Source organism: Artemia franciscana, chromosome 1, assembly GCF_032884065.1.
Source record: "Artemia franciscana chromosome 1, ASM3288406v1, whole genome shotgun sequence".
Lineage (NCBI taxonomy): Eukaryota > Metazoa > Arthropoda > Branchiopoda > Anostraca > Artemiidae > Artemia > Artemia franciscana.
This window is the reverse complement of record NC_088863.1, coordinates 23,543,571-23,559,583: the sequence shown is the minus strand read 5'-3', so window position 1 is coordinate 23,559,583 and position 16,013 is coordinate 23,543,571. Positions and strand designations below refer to the sequence as shown.

Here is a 16,013-nt window from a genome sequence, read left to right as displayed (position 1 = left end):
TATTTTTGGCTACGATTGTGTAAAAAAAAACCTCGTAAGATCGAAGGGATATACTTGGTATGATAACATCATATTTTCAGTATGAAAATACTGAAAATAGTGAGTTTTCAGTATTTTCTGACATGGAGATTTCAATTAATATTTCAATACTGATTGTGAATATTCAGTATTTCAATATCAATGTTTAAAATTGAAAATATCTACATGTAATTTGTTTCCACGTATTTTCGGAGTTCCTTAAACTGCCATCTTGCTTAAGTGTATAAAGCGTGCTGGGAGTCTGCAATCTAACTCTTCATTTCGATTCCCACTGATACTTTTTTAGAAATAAAGAATATTTATTCTGCGCTGTTGGGAAAGCTGTATTCTGGATAGTTGCCTCTGTTTTGAACGTATTAAGCATTTGAGCTGTTATGGAAATCGCTTCCTTACGAATGAAAAAGTTTTATTTTAGGTGTTGGTGTTTTTTTTTTCTTCTAATTAGAAATGAGCTTGTTCCTAGATATATGCCTATACTCTTAGAAATTTTTTCTTGTGTAAAACCCTCCTAGATTTTGCTACACTTCGCAAAAATTCCGCCCCCTTGTGTATGAATCAGTTTTTTTTTCTAACTTATAACTCCCATGACACCATATTTTCAAACAAAATCTAACTTTCCAGAAATTTAGTAAAAACCTCGAAGGATAGTGGAGGAAGTTATAAAACCCTTAAAAGAAAAAATTGAACGTTTTGATTCTTAGAGAAATTCAAAATTTCAGTTCCTTAATTCATTCCTTAGTGTGTTTTATTCTCAACCGGATTATACACATTTCCGAAAGACCTCGATGTTTATTATGAATACTCTTACAATCAGGCGTGTGTAAACAATAAAAAAAAATTAAAGGCGACGATGGAATTCTTCAAAACAGTAAAAACTAGTGAATTACGTGGAAAGTTTAAGAAAACACGAGTACACCTTCAGTTTTAGACTCTCAAAATTACCCCCCCCCCCCACTTCAATTATCACTTTTAACCACCCTTTCCTTCTTTGTCCTTTTTAACCCGGATCCTTATAGTCCTTAATAATTTAAGTCATTTGTCTATACTTTCTTCCATTAATCTTGAATGTGTATTGCAGCAAGGTCCCAGACAGAGTAATGCTGGCGTGAGACGAAGCTCCAATGAATCCGCGGCGCGAGTAACACCAACAGCCCTTGCGCGTCCTCTGTTGCCAACTGGCTCAAATTTAGCAGTTCCAATTCAACTCAGAGATCTCTTAGAAACAGATTCGGAGTGGTCCTTCGATGTAATCAAATTGGAAAAGTTGACGGGGAAAAGGTGAGGGAGAATGGCTAAGGGAAATATATTTTTCCTTTGAGAGATAAATTATTCTCTGTTGGTTTTTTACTTTGTTATATTCTGATTGTTAAAATATGAAAGTTTGAAAATAATCACGTTTGCGATGTTCTTTTTGCATCTATATCTTCTTTCTGCCGAAACAATTAAAAAACAACAACAAAAAAATCAACAAAATATTTAGTGTATGATATAAACTCTCTTTCAGGCTATGTCAGGTTCTGTCAGGTATGTTAAGGATTGTCTACCTCCTACCCTTATCCATGTGCCATGACTAGGTGATTCTGATGAAATTATTTGGATATCTACTAAGCCCAAATGCCTACCCTTACGCTAATTTAATAATTTTAGCCTTACGCTAATTTAATAATTTGCTCATTTTATTATTGACCCCGACAGAATGCTTGTTCTCGTCGTAATTTTCATGGTGAAAATTTCGGATTTTGTGACGACGAAGTATCCAAATGCCCAAATATCTTTATAGCAGGAGACACAAACGAACTAAGTCTTAATTATCTGTGCAAAGATCAGAAACTTAAACAAATTGCTGATATCCCTATTACAAAAGGTGGACCCAGTTTGGATATTATTTGCACCGACCATAAAACCTTGTACATTATTCCAAATACCCCCCTCCTCCTCAGTGCTGGCTATCATTTCATGCTACTTTTGAAACCACTGGTAGTTTGTAAAGCAAATTCCCCCGTTTCAATTTTTGTACCAGCCAATAACAAGTGAAGTTCTTTTGGATTGTGGATCTTGTATTACGTCTGAGATTTGGGATGATGTTTTGTCATGTGGGAGTCTTAATTCAAAGTTTAGTTTGTTTCAAACAACATTAATGATAAATTACCAAAATTGTTTCCCAGAGGTTACCAAGAAGGTATGTTTCTCAAATAAACCTTACATTAATGAGAAAATAAAAGGACTAATCCATTTGAAACTAAAACTGTTTAGTCTTGGAAATAAAGAGGAAGCCTTTACCCTCCGTAAAAAAATAAAGAAAGAAATGCGTCGTGCTGCCTCTCGTCATGAAAAGCATAAATTAGATTACTTAAAACAGAGCAAACCTCAGCAATGATTTAAGAAAGTGAAAGAAATAGGGATACGCTCGTGCAAGAACCTTGATTTTTTTCTGGATGAACCGCCTGAACAGACAGCCAATGAGCTTAATAAACACCTAGCTAGCGTTGTACAAACGTTCCCTCCTCTCTCAGAAAACCAGCTAATCCCTGAAACACCAAAAGATAAAGTCCCGAAAATTTCAGCGAAGAAAATAATAGAAAAAAATACAGAAACTAGAAAAAACTAGTATTTGTCCCATATATATCCCAATTGATCTAATAAAAGCATTCCCTAATAAAATAAAAGCACTACCTGATAAACTATCAACGCCCCTTGTTAGTATTTTTGATGATACTAGTAATTCCGGATGTTACCCGTCGTGCTGGAAGCTGTGCTATATTACTCCAATCCAAAAAAGGGAGGCGTGAGCGATTTTACTGGAGTACGGCCAATCATCTTAACCCCAGTTTTTTCAAAAGTGTACGAGGGTTTCTTTTAGCTAATTGGTTAAAGGCAGAGATTCTTGAACTTATTTACTCACAACAATTTGGAAACCTGAAGGAGACATCTACTTCGCACTACCTTGTTAGTCTTCTTGACACCATTCTTAAAAACCTTGAAACCTTGAAGTTTTTAGTACTCACGAAACTTCAAACACTACATTAAAATTTGTTTATATGCATTTTGTTACGTTTTTACAAGTAGGACAAAATTTCGGTGAGGGAGGGTTGGTGTTCAAACCTGATAGCCCTCTTCCTGGATACAACCTTGCCTCTGAGCATGCTTTACAGATAAACCCCTTCGAATTGAATATTTATTCGAATGAACATGTTGGCTATTTTTTCGATTTCGTTTAGAGAGACCGGCACAAATTTGGCTCGTGGCCAAATTTAATCTGGTAGTATTCATAGTGCACCAAAGATACATATGACAACGATATTTGTTTTGATTTTGAAGTTTTATGAATTTCAAGTACACTAAATAAAATGTATTTTTGTCATAAATTTATTCAATAATAGTCAAGAAATATATATATATATATATATATATATATAATATATATATATGTATATATATATATATATATATATATATATATATATATATGTATATATGTATATATATATATATATATATGTATATATATATGTATATATATATATATATATATATATATATATATATATATATATATATATATATATATATATATATATATATATATATATATAATCGAGTGTAAAAACAAATAATAAATGAGATTAAATGGTTTTAATTGCAAATTTTTATTGGGATATTTGCCGAATCAGCATGTCCGAAATGACATCAATGTCAAATATTACATGATTTGTTAATCAAGTTTTGACAGAAGTGTTTATCCACTTGATAAAATATAATGTTGTTCCCTATCATCAGTAGTCTGTAGTTTGACTAAAGGTCGTAGGCTATTAAACTTCTAGACAGATAGTAACTATTTGATTTCTTTTTTTCTTCTGCCTAGTCTTTCCGTGGCGGTATTAATTTTCAAAGTTTAAAATTAAATAATAGTTATAGCCAAATTTAGAAGATCAAGATGTAAGAAAATGTGGAGTATTTGAAGTGGCGAAAATTTGAGAAAGAAAACGTTTTTGCTCAGATTAAAATAAATAAATAAGTAAATACATGCTGATGATGAATACAAAAACTAAGGGGAAAAAAGAATCCAAACTATTTCAGCTTTTGCAGATACATTAAGCCTATATAAGGAACGCACGCTTTAAAGAAAAATTTCATGCGTAAAAATTCTAACGGTCTATTTGGAACGCCATTTCGATTCTAATTTAACAACAACATAATATACTATGTTTGTTATTCATAATGACTGTCAAGACTTCTTGTTTAAGCTGGTTTGTGTATTTAAAGCTGTTCTGGCATGTTACAACAAGGTGTTGCCAGTTATGTCAGTCATTAGTTGGGCGTGGAGCTCTTTACACACATAACTTCCTCGGCAAAACTCATCTTTTTTCATGTATAAGTTTTTTTAATTCTTCTCTAAGTGACTAAACTAGGCGTGTGTGAATAGAGAAGAACTTGGGAACCAATCCTGACAAAATCTTATGATTTTTTATTTTCTCGTAATTTCCTAAAATTCCTGCGTGTGTATATTTTCTAAGCTGTTCCTCCTTTGCACCGTGCTTCAACTCCTCCTTTTGGAAATCCGTTAGTTTCGATTTTGTATTCGAAAGTTTAAACCAGACTTCTTTATAATTTTCTTTCCTTAGGCCTCTTGTTTGGGCTGGTTTAACTATTCTGAGTCGTTTTGACGTACCACGAACACTAGGCTGCGATGAAGTAACGCTACAGAATTGGCTGACGCTAATCGAGTCACATTATCACTCCTCAAACTCATATCACAATTCTACCCATGCTGCTGATGTTTTGCAGGTGTGTATTTATGAACAACTTTTGGAGTTTTTTTTTATGGCACTTGGTATTAACTAAGTGACATATAGCAATCGCAAATTCTGTCGGTCTGTCTGTCGGTCTGTCTGTCTGTCGGTCCTGGTTTTGCTACTTTAGGCACTTCTAGGTAAGCTAAGACGATGAAATTTGGCAGGCGTATCAGGGACTGGACCAGATCAAGTTAGAAATCGTCGTTTTCCCAATTTGACCATGTGGGGGAGAGTGGGGGGCCGGTTAATTCGGAAAAAAATAGAAAATGAAGTATTTTTAACTTACGAACGGTTCATCAGATCTTAATGAAATTTGATGTTTGGAAGGATATCGTGTCTCAGAGCTCTTATTTTAAATCCCGACCAGATCTGGTGACATTGGGGGGGAGTTGGGAGGTGGAAACCTAAAATCTTGGAAAACACTTAGAGTGGAGGGATCGGAATGAAACTTGGCGAGAAAAGTAAGCAAAAGTCCTAGATACATGATTGACATAACCGGAACGGATCTGCTCTCTTTGGGGTAGTTGGGGGGGAGGAGGGTTAATTGTGAAAAATTAGAAAAAATGAGGTATTTTTAACTTACGAACGGATGGTCGAATCTCAATGAAATTTGGTTTTTAGAAGGATATTTGTCTCAAAGCTTTTATTTTAAATCCCGACCGGATCTGGTGACATTGGGGGGAGTTTGGGGGGACCTAAGATCATGGAAAACGCTTATAGTGGAGGAATCGGGATGAAACTTGGTGGGAAAAATAAGCAGAAGTCTTAGATACGTGATTGATATAATTGGAACGAATCCGCTCTATTTGGGGGAATTAGGGGGGAAGGTTAATTCTGAAAAATGAAAAAAAAAAGAAATTTCATGAAAATTTATATTTAGAAGGACCTCGTAACTCTGATCTCATATTTTAAATCTCAATCGGATCCAGCGTCATTGGGGGGGGGGGGGTCAGTTGGGGGGGGACAGGAAATCTTAGAAAATACTTAAAGCGGAGAGATCAGGATGAGACTGGATGGGAAGAATAAAAACAAGTCTAAGATACGTGACTGACATAACCAGATCGGATCTGCTCTCTTTGGCGGAATTGGGGGGGTGGTGGTGTTGTAATTGGAAAAAATGTGGTATTGGTAACTTACGAACGAGTGATCAGATCTTAATGAAATTTATATTTAGAAGGATCTTGTGCTTTAAAGCTCTTATTTTAAATTCTGACCAGATCCTGTGACATTGGGGGGAGTTGGAGGGGGAAACCGGAATTCTTGGAAAACGTGAAAATTGGGGTATTTTTATTTTACAAATAGGTGATCGGATCTTAATTAAACTTGACATATAGAAGGATATTATGTCTCAGATGCTCCTTTTTCGACTCCAATGGGATCCTGGGACACAGGGGGCTGGAGGAGGGAAACAGAAATCTTGGAAAACGCTTAGAGTGGAGAGATCGGGATGAAACTTAATGAGAAGAATAAGCACAAGTTTTAGATACGTGATTGACATAATTGGAACGGATTCGTTCTCTTTGGAGGAGCTGGGGGGTGTTAATTTGGAAAAATTAGAAAAATTGAGGTATTTTTAACTTAAGAACGGGTGACCGGATCCTAATGAAATTTAATTTTTACAGGGAATTCATGTCTTAGAGCTCTTATTTCAAATCCCGACTAGATCTGTTGACATTGGGGTGAGTTGGAGGGGGAAATCGGAAATCTTGGAAAACGCTTAGAGTGGAGGAATCGGTATGAAGCTTGGTGGATAGAATAAGCAAATGCCGTAGATATGTGATTGACTTAACCGTACTGGATTTGCTCTCTTTGGGGGAGTTGGGGGGAGGGGTTCAGTGTTTTGGCGAGTTTGGTACTTCAGGACGTGCTAGGACGATGAAAATTGAGGCATGTCAGGGAGCTGCACAAATTGACTTGATAAAGTATTTTTCCCAGATCCGACCATCTGGGGGGGGGGGGGGCTAAAGGGAGAGGAAAAATTAAAAAAATGAGGTATTTATAACTTACGAGTGGGTGATCGGATCTTAATGAATTTTGATATTTAGAAGGGCATCATGACTCAGAGCTCTTATTTTAAATTCCGACCGGCATTAAGCCTCTGATTTTCCTTTATATCAATCTATTGATTCTTAGAATTTTGTTAGAGCTCATACCGTATGAGCTATTGGCTCTTAGCTCTTCTGGCCTCGTCACAAGTGTCATAGTTTTTTTTTTTTTTTTTTTTTTTTTTTTTTTTTTTTTTGCTAAAATGCCTATCATTGACACAACTTGTAGAAATTGTGTTTTACGTCAAATAAAATAGACTCAGTAAAATAAATAAAGTAGAACAGCCAAATTATATGAAATACAATGGAAGACGTTTCAAAATGAACTAACCCAAAGGGCAATAAACCGTTTGTGATTTACTGAAAATTAAATAGATTTATTATATTATAATTTTTTACTTATTTGATTTTCAATTTTTTAGTTTTGTACCATTGCAAAGAGTGCATTTAAAAGGAAGAAAACACAAATAACAAGAAAATGGCTTTTAAAAACTAAAGTGATTTTTATGGGACTTGGTTTTTTACCAAGTGACATATAGCGATCGCAAATTCTGTCGGTCTGTCTGTCCCGGTTTTGCTAGTTTAGGCAGTTCCAGATAAGCTAGGACGATGAAATTTGGCAGGCTTATCAGGGACCAGACCAGATTATATTAAAAATAGTCATTTCCTCGATTCGACCTTCTGGGGGGAGTGGGGTACGGTTAATTCTAAAAAATTAGAAAAAATGAGGTATTTTTTTGCTTACGAACGGGTGATCGGACCTTAATGAAATTTGTTGTTTTGAAGAATATCGTGTCTCAGAGCTCTTATTTTAAATTTCGAACAGATCTGGTGACAATGGGGGGAGTTGGAGGAGGAAACCTAAAATCTTGGAAAACGCTTAGAGTGGAGGGATGGGGATGAAACTTGGTTGGAAAACTTAGCACAATTCCTAGATACGTCATTGACATAACCAGAACGGATCCGCTTTCTTTGGGGGAGTTGGGGGGAGGGTTAATTCTGAAAAATTAGAAAAAATGAGGTATTTTTAACTTACGAAGTAGTGATCGGATTTCATATTTTAATGAAATTTCATATGTAGAAGGACCTCATAACTCAGATCTCTTATTTATATCCCGACCGTATCCAGTGTCATTGGGGGGAGTTAGGGGGGACAGGATTTTTTTGAAAACGCTTTGTGTGGAGGGATCAGGATGAAACTTGGTGGGAAGAATAAGCACAAGTCGAAGATACGTCACTGACATAACCGGACCGGATTCAATCTCTTTGGAGGAGCTGGGGGGGATTCAGAAAAATTAGAAAAAATGAGGTATTTGTAACCTACGAACGGGTGATCAGATCTTAATGAAATTTGGTATCTAGGATCTTGTGCATCAGAGCTCATATTTTAAATCCCAACCAGATCCGGTGACATTGGGGGGAATTGGAGGGGGAAACCAGAAATATGGGAAAAGGAGAAAATTGAGGTATCTTTATCTTACGAATGGGTTATCACATCTTACTGAAACTTGGTATATAGAAAGATCTTATATCTCCGATGCTCCATTTTCAATTCGATGGAGGGGGGAAACAGAAATCTTGGAAAACACTTAGGGCGGAGAGATCGGGATGAAACATGGTGGAAGAAAAAGCACAAGTCCTAGATACATGATTGACATAACCGGACTGAACCCGATCTCTTTGGGGGAGTTGGGGGGGGGGGGTGTGTTCATTCGGAAAAATTAAAAAATTGAGGTATTTTTGACTTAGGAACGGGTAACCGGATCTTAATGAAATTTGATATTTAGAAGGAACCCATGTCTCAGAGCTCTTACTTTAAATTCCGACCAGATCTGGTGACATTGGGGGAGTTGGAGGAGGAAACGGGACATCTTGGAAAAAGCTTAGAGTGGCGAGATCGGGATGAAACTTGGTGGGTAGAATAAGCAAATGTCGTAGATACGAGATTGCCGTAACCGGACTGGATCCGCTCTCTTTTTTGGGAGTTAGGGGGTTTAGTGCTTTGGAGAGTTCGGTGCTTTTGGACGTGCTAAGACGATTAAAATTGGTAGGCGTGTCAGGTACCTGCACAAATTGACTTGATAAAGTCGTTTTCCTCGATTCGATCATCCTGGGGGCTGAAGGGAGAGGAAAAATTAGAAAAAATGAGGTATTTTTAATTTACGAGTGGGTGATTGGATCTTAATGAATCTGATATTTAGAAGGGCCTCGTGTCTCAGAGCTCTTATTTTAAATCCCGACCGGTAATAAACCTCTGATTATCCTTTTAAATCAATCTATTGATTCTTAGAATTATTTATATCTTAGAATTTCTTAGAATTATTTCTTAGAATTTTTTAGAAGGGCCTCGTGTCTCAGAGCTCTTATTTTAAATCCCGACCGGCATTAAACCTCTGATTTTCCTTTTAAATCAATCTATTGATTCTTATAGCATATGAGCTCTTAGCTCTTGTTTTGTATATAGTAAGATTTGTAATACTGGCCAACTAGTTTTAATATCAATAAAACTTTGTGTTGACTAATAGTAGAATGAGAAAGGTGATAGTACAAGTAACGTGTTAGAAACTTGCGATATAAACGTGTTAGCTTTAGTCTGGGTAAAAGTAATTGTGGTAAGAGTAGCCGTCGTAAAAGTTCTCATGGGGGGAACGGTCAGGATTTAAGCAGTGGTGTTGACCAATTATCACAAGATGGGTAATTGTTGTTTAAACAGTTGGTTTGGGACTATTCGACGGTAGAAATTTCATGGCAGAAAGCATCATGATGGGAGTTATTACGGAAGCATTGGTTTTGCTAATATTAGTAGCAGCGGTAGTAATTAGGAGTAGTAGTAGCGTTAGTAGGGCTAGAAGGCTTCTGCAAAGACACCATATTATATTTGTAATGCTTTTTCCTCTGCTGAAGAGATACATTTCTGCGAATTCAAATTGTAACAAACTGTGAATGCAGTTCATTTCTAATGGTAATTACTTAGCCAATTAGAACTTTTCCTGAGATTATTCTGAAATGACACAGGGCTGAAAAAGAAGCAGTATGTTAATACAATGAGAAGTTGGAGAAGGGTTCCAAATATACTGACTGAAAAGGCATAGTATGCGCATTTGATCTTGAGGTTGAACGCATCATGTCGCTCCAAGAGGCATATGTTTTAAGATTTCAGGAAATTTTTCATTAAAATTGATTTCTTAAGATGTTGCCTCTATGCCATGTTGAGCCAAGGGGGCACGAATGGGGGCGGGGACACACCCCAGTTTTCTTTTTCTTTTTTTTGAAAAGGCACTTAAGTCTCAGGATTTTGAGGTGAAATTAGCCATTTTCCAGATTTTTTACGATTATCCGTCTTGTATAATGAGGCAGAGGGAAAAGTCTATGAGAGACATACCGCTCTTTGGTTCATCTACGTAAAGCCGTAGACTTTAATTAAGGCTCCAGGAGCTCTTGAATACCAACTTGGATGGAAATCAAACACCAGTCAAGTCCAGACATGACTCAAGTCCGAGGACATGAGACAAGTCCTCGCAAATCCTTAGAGGCAAATACTGAGAAAACCATTTGTATGAGAAGTAAGCTACATGCCGTGATATTTTTTTCTGATATTCCAACTTTAGCTTCAAAAGCTGTAATTACTAACGTGGCAAACTCTTAAATACTTAAGCATATGGAAAATAAACCCAATGAACTTGAATTATACGGAGTACAAACACTTCCATGATTCTGGGTTCGACGAGGTGCAACACATCCACCTTTAAAAAAAAAAAAAATATTTATTCTTAAACGGATTATTTGTGTGACTTTGCGTCCTTGTGACTAAACTTGTTCTTTCAATTTCGTGCCTCCTTTTATCTGGGGTGACTAAACTTGTTCTTCGAATTTCGATCCGATGCCTTATGGGACTGCTTGCAGGAGAAAAGGTGCGGATAGGGCGGTTCCATACAATCTGTTTGGTTTTCTCACTTTGGAAATGCTCTAGTTTTCAGAATGTATTATTGAATGACCCCCCCCCCCTTAGCTTCTGCGATTGTCCAGTCGATAAGATGAGGGTGGAGAGGAAAACTTGTTCTTTCAATTTTGTGCGTCCTTGTATCTGGGGTGATTAAACTTGTTCTTCGAGTTTTGATCTGACTTGTGGGACTGCTTGCAGGAGAAAAGACGTGGATATGATGGTTCCATGTAATCTGTTTGGTTTTCTCACTTTAGAATTGCACTAGATTTCAAAATGTATTATTGAATAACCCCCCCCCCCCAGTTTCTACGATTGTCCACTCGACAGGATGAGGGGTGAGAGGAAAATTAGTTAATGATACATGGGAGGTATATCATCCTTTACTAAGCTATTATTGTGTTCGCTGTAATATGGAAGAAAATGGGTTGTCCAAAGTGTACTAGGTTTGGCTTGTTTATTACATTGAATCATATTAATTTAAAAGGCAGCATTTTATTTAAAAAAACGATAATACTCTTCTGTCTTGTTCTATAAATAAAATATTGTATAGATATCTTATGTTAGTAGCAAATAACATCTAGACTCCCATATCAGCATCATCACTTAGAGTTGCTTTAAAAAAAAACATAACGCCTAATAGGTCATCTCAAATGTAAATGTGATTTGTAAAATGTAATTGCGCAATGTAAGATGTAATGTAAACATATAAAATGTTATTTTGGTGATCCTTGTAGTCTGTTTATTCTTTAATAAGAAGCTTGCTAAGTTTTTAGTAAAACTTAGAACTATAAAACAAAAGAAAATCTAATGCGCTTTGGCCGCTGTTTCTATTAAAAGAAATCAGTTCAGTTTTCAAAACAGTTGAACAGCTGATACGAAAATGTCTAAATCGGTGCAAAATTAGACTATTAGACTCTAGTTAGTGTTAGGTATTTAGGTATTGAGCTTCGGCTATTTGGAATGATATCCCAGCTGGCATTAGGGAGGCGGAACATATTGGGTCGTTTAAATTAAAATAAAATAAAAATTATTGGGAGTGGGGAGTTTTTTTATTATTATTATTATTATTATTATTATTATTATTGTTAGCCTTTATTTATGTATATTCTGGTATTACGGGTAATTGAGTGAGAGTGTTTTTTTCCTTCTTAAATTTTGCAGGATTGCATAAGGAGAAAGAATTAGGATCAAAAGACTAGAAGGAATAAGTGATATGCTTTAAAGATTAGAAGGATTAAATGTAATCCTTCTAAAGATTAAATAAAAAAACAAGTTTTTTGAAATGAAAGTAAGGAGCGACATTAAAACTTAAAACGAACAGAAATTACTCCGTATATGAAAGGGGCTTTTCCTCCTCGACACCCCGCTCCTTGTGCTAAAGTTTGATTCTTTCTCGCAACTCTACTTTTTAAAACAATAAAAAACTTTATTGTTGGGGTGTCGAGGAGGAAAAGCCCCTTTCATATACGGAGTAATTTCTGTTCGTTTTAAGTTTTAATGTCGCTCCTTACTTTCACTTCAAAAAACTTGTTTCTTTATTTAATTTCTGAAAGTGTTTGAATTAATGCATGTCTGATTTTGGCTCTCCGTACATAAATTATTCGAATGAAATTTGCATATTAATTCTTTTTTTGGCTAAATGGCTTTCTCTTAGTTTTGATCTGACGATTTTGAGAAATAAGGGGCGGGGAAGGAGGCCTAGTTGCCCTCCAATTTTTGGTTACTTAAAAAGGCAACTAGATCTTTTAATTTTTAACGAATGTTTTTATTAGTAAAAAATATATGTAACTTAAGAATTAACTTACGTAAAAAACTTTTATATTCCTATATTTTTGATTATATATATGAGGGGGTTGGTCCCCTCGTTAATACATCGCTCTTCAAATTAAATCTTGTTTTGTCCCAATTCTTTAAGAATGACCCTTGAATCAGAAAGGCCGTAGAATAAATAGTTGAAATTACTTAAAAAATTTTTAGCTTAAAGAGCGAAGTATTAATCTCCTCCTAAATACCTCGCTCTTTATGCTAAAGTATTTTTAGAACCCCTCATATGTGTAATAATCTCTGTTCGTTTTAAGTTTTAATGATTCTCCTTACTTTCAGTTGAAAAAACTTTTTCATGTTTATATTTTCATTGTTTTTTTTGTAGTTTTTACCATTTTTTTAGTTTTTTTAGTTTTTTTTTTACTTATGTCCTGGTTGTCATTTATACTCCCTGCGTCCCGGTCGTCATTTGTGTCTCGGTGCTTTGTTGATTGCTAATTTATATTATATTTATATTTATATTTTTTATATTTATTAATATTTTTTTAGTTTTCTTTTTCTCTTATTTTTCAGTTTTTTCCTTTTTTTTTAGTTTTTTCTTTTTTAGTTTTTATTTTTTTTTTTGTTTTTTACCTTTTTTTAGTTTTTTTAGTTTTTTTTAGTTTTTTAGCTTTTTTAGTTTTTTTATTAGTTTTTTTTTTAGTTTTTGCCTTTTTTTAGTTTTTTCAGTTTTTTTAGTTTTTAGTTTTTTACCTTTTTTTAGTTTTTTTAGTTTTATAGCTTTTTCAGTTTTTTTTCTTTTTAGTTTTTTTTTTGTTGTTTTTACCTTTTTTAGTTTTTTTTCTTCTTTTGTATTAGTGTGAAATAATTCAGACGTCATATGCGGACAAACACGACGTCACTCGACAGACAGACAGACAGACATAACCCACAAACAACTTATTTTTATATATATTTATTCATATTTTTTTAGTTTTCTTTTTCTCTTTTATTTTTCAGTTTTTTCCTTTTTTTTAGTTTTTTTCTTTTTTAGTTTTTAGTTTTTTTTAGTTTTTTACCTTTTTTTAGTTTTTTTTTAGTTTTTTTTTAGTTTTTTAGCTTTTTTAGTTTTTTTATTAGTTTTTATTTTTTTTGTAGTTTTTGCCTTTTTTTATTTTTTTCAGTTTTTTTTAGTTATTAGATTTTTACCTTTTTTTAGTTTTTTTTTAAGTTTTTTAGCTTTTTTAGTTTTTTTCTTCTTTTGTATTAGTGTGAAATAATTCAGGCGTCATATGCGGACAAACACGACGTCACTCGACAGACAGACAGACAGACATAACCCACAAACAACTTATTTTTATATATATTTATTCATATTTTTTTAGTTTTCTTTTTCTCTTTTATTTCTCAGTTTTTTCCTTTTTTTTAGTTTTTTTCTTTTTTAGTTTTTAGTCTTTTTTTAGTTTTTTACCTTTTTTTAGTTTTTTTTAGTTTTTTTAGTTTTTTAGCTTTTTTAGTATTTTATTAGTTTTTATTTTTTTGTAGTTTTTGCCTTTTTTTATTTTTTTCAGTTTTTTTTTAGTTATTAGATTTTTACCTTTTTTTAGTTTTTTTTGTAGTTTTTACCTTTTTTAGTTTTTTTCTTCTTTTGTATTAGTGTGAAATAATTCATACGTCATATGCGGACAAACATGACGTCACCTGATCCATCCACAGATCCACACACAGACAACTTATTTTTATATATATAGACTAGCTGTTGGGGTGGCGCTTCGCGCCACCCCAACACCTAGTTGGTGGGGGCGCTTCGCGCCCCCCCCCAAGCCCCCCCGCGCGCGTAAGTCGTTACGCGCCATATTAGTTACGCGCCATTGTAGTTGTGTCCCTATGTCCCACCTGTGAATATAGATATATATATATATATATATGTTTTTAACTACGTAAAACTTGCGAATATACAACATTCTTTGCTGTCCCATTGTCTGTGCATATAAATAGATTGTTTACCGACTATTGAAAATGCAACATATAATGGTCCATGGGAAAACAATCCGTATTCAGATCTATACCTCATGATTCTAACGATTGCCCTTGAGCTTTGTTGATGGTGATTGCTAATCTACCATTCCCTGTGTCGCCATCGTCATTTATATATCCCCTTGTTCCCCCCGGCATCCCCTTTGTAGTTTTGTCCCTGTGTCCCGGTCGTCATTTGTGTCCCGGTGTCCCAGTCTGTGATTTCTCTTTGAGTGTCCCGGGCGTCATTTATATTCCATGTGTCCCGGTGTCTCGGTCGTCATTTATATCCCCCTGTGCCCCCCGGTGTCCCCGTTGTAGTTGTGTCCCTGTGTCTCGGTCGTCATTTATATTCCCTGTGTCCCGGTCGTCATTTGTATCCCGGTGTCCCGGTCTGTATATAGATTCGTTTTTTAGTTTTGTTTTTCTCCTTTATTTTTTTCCTTTTTTCTTTTTTTTCTTTTTAGTTTATTTAGATTTTTAGATTTTTTAGTTTTTTTATTAGTTTTTATTTTTTTTTCTTTTTAGTTTTTTTGTAGTTTTTACCTTTTTTTTAGTTTTTTTTTAGTTTTTTTTTACTTATATCCTGGTCGTCATTTATACTCCCTGTGTCCCGGTCGTCATTTGTGTCCCGGTGCTTTGTTGATTGCTAATCGAACATTCCTTTTGTCCCGGTCGCTTTCTCTTTGAGTGAATTCATATTCACCTTCATATTCCCTATATTCACATTCATATTCCCTATGTGCCGGTGTCCCGGTCGTCATTTGTGTCCCGATGTCCCGGTCTGTAATTTCGTCAGTTGAAAACTTATGATGAAATAAATTTTTAATTTTTTCCCTTTTTTTGTTTTTAGTTTTTTTTATTGGTTTTTACCTTTTTTAGGTTTTTTAGTTTTTTTCTTTTTTCTTTTAGTTTTTTTTGAAGTTTTTATCTTTTTAGTTTTTTTATTTTTATTTATATTTTTTTAGTTTTCTTTTTCTCCTTTATTTTTCAGTTTTTTCCTTTTTTTAGTTTTTTTTCTTTTTTAGTTCTTTTAGTTTTTACCTTTTTTAGTTTTTTTTAGTTTTTTTAGTTTTTTAGCTTTTTTTATTTTTTTTTATTGGTTTTTAGTTTATTTTATGGTTTTTTCCTTTTTTTAGTTTTTTATCTTTTTTTAGTTTTTTTTTAGTTTTTAAGCTTTTTTAGATTTTTTTATTTTGTTTTCTTTTTTTTTGTAGTTTTTACCTTCTTTAGATTTTTGCTTCTTTTATTTAATAGTTTTTGCCATTTTTTAGTTTTTTCAGTTTTTTTTAGTTTTTAGTTTTTACCTTTTTTTAGTTTTTTTTTAGTTTTTTAGCTTTTTTAGTTTTTTTTTCTTTTTAGTTTTTTTTTGTAGTTTTTACCTTTTTTAGTTTTTTTTCTTATTTTGTATTAGTGTGAAATAATTCAGACGTC

The 16,013-nt window shown here is 34.1% G+C and overlaps 1 protein-coding gene across 2 annotated transcripts in view; it reads left to right on the top strand.

Moving 5' to 3' along the window:
- LOC136027157 (high affinity cAMP-specific and IBMX-insensitive 3',5'-cyclic phosphodiesterase 8A-like) overlaps window positions 1-16,013 on the top strand; it is a 241,469-nt gene that overhangs the window by 201,517 nt on the left and 23,939 nt on the right. For both annotated transcript variants that reach the window (XM_065704156.1, XM_065704146.1), the window contains exons 13-14: window positions 1,118-1,317; window positions 4,662-4,824. In XM_065704156.1, the coding sequence (XP_065560228.1) occupies window positions 1,118-1,317; window positions 4,662-4,824 (363 nt within the window). The remainder of the gene's footprint in view (window positions 1-1,117; window positions 1,318-4,661; window positions 4,825-16,013) is intronic.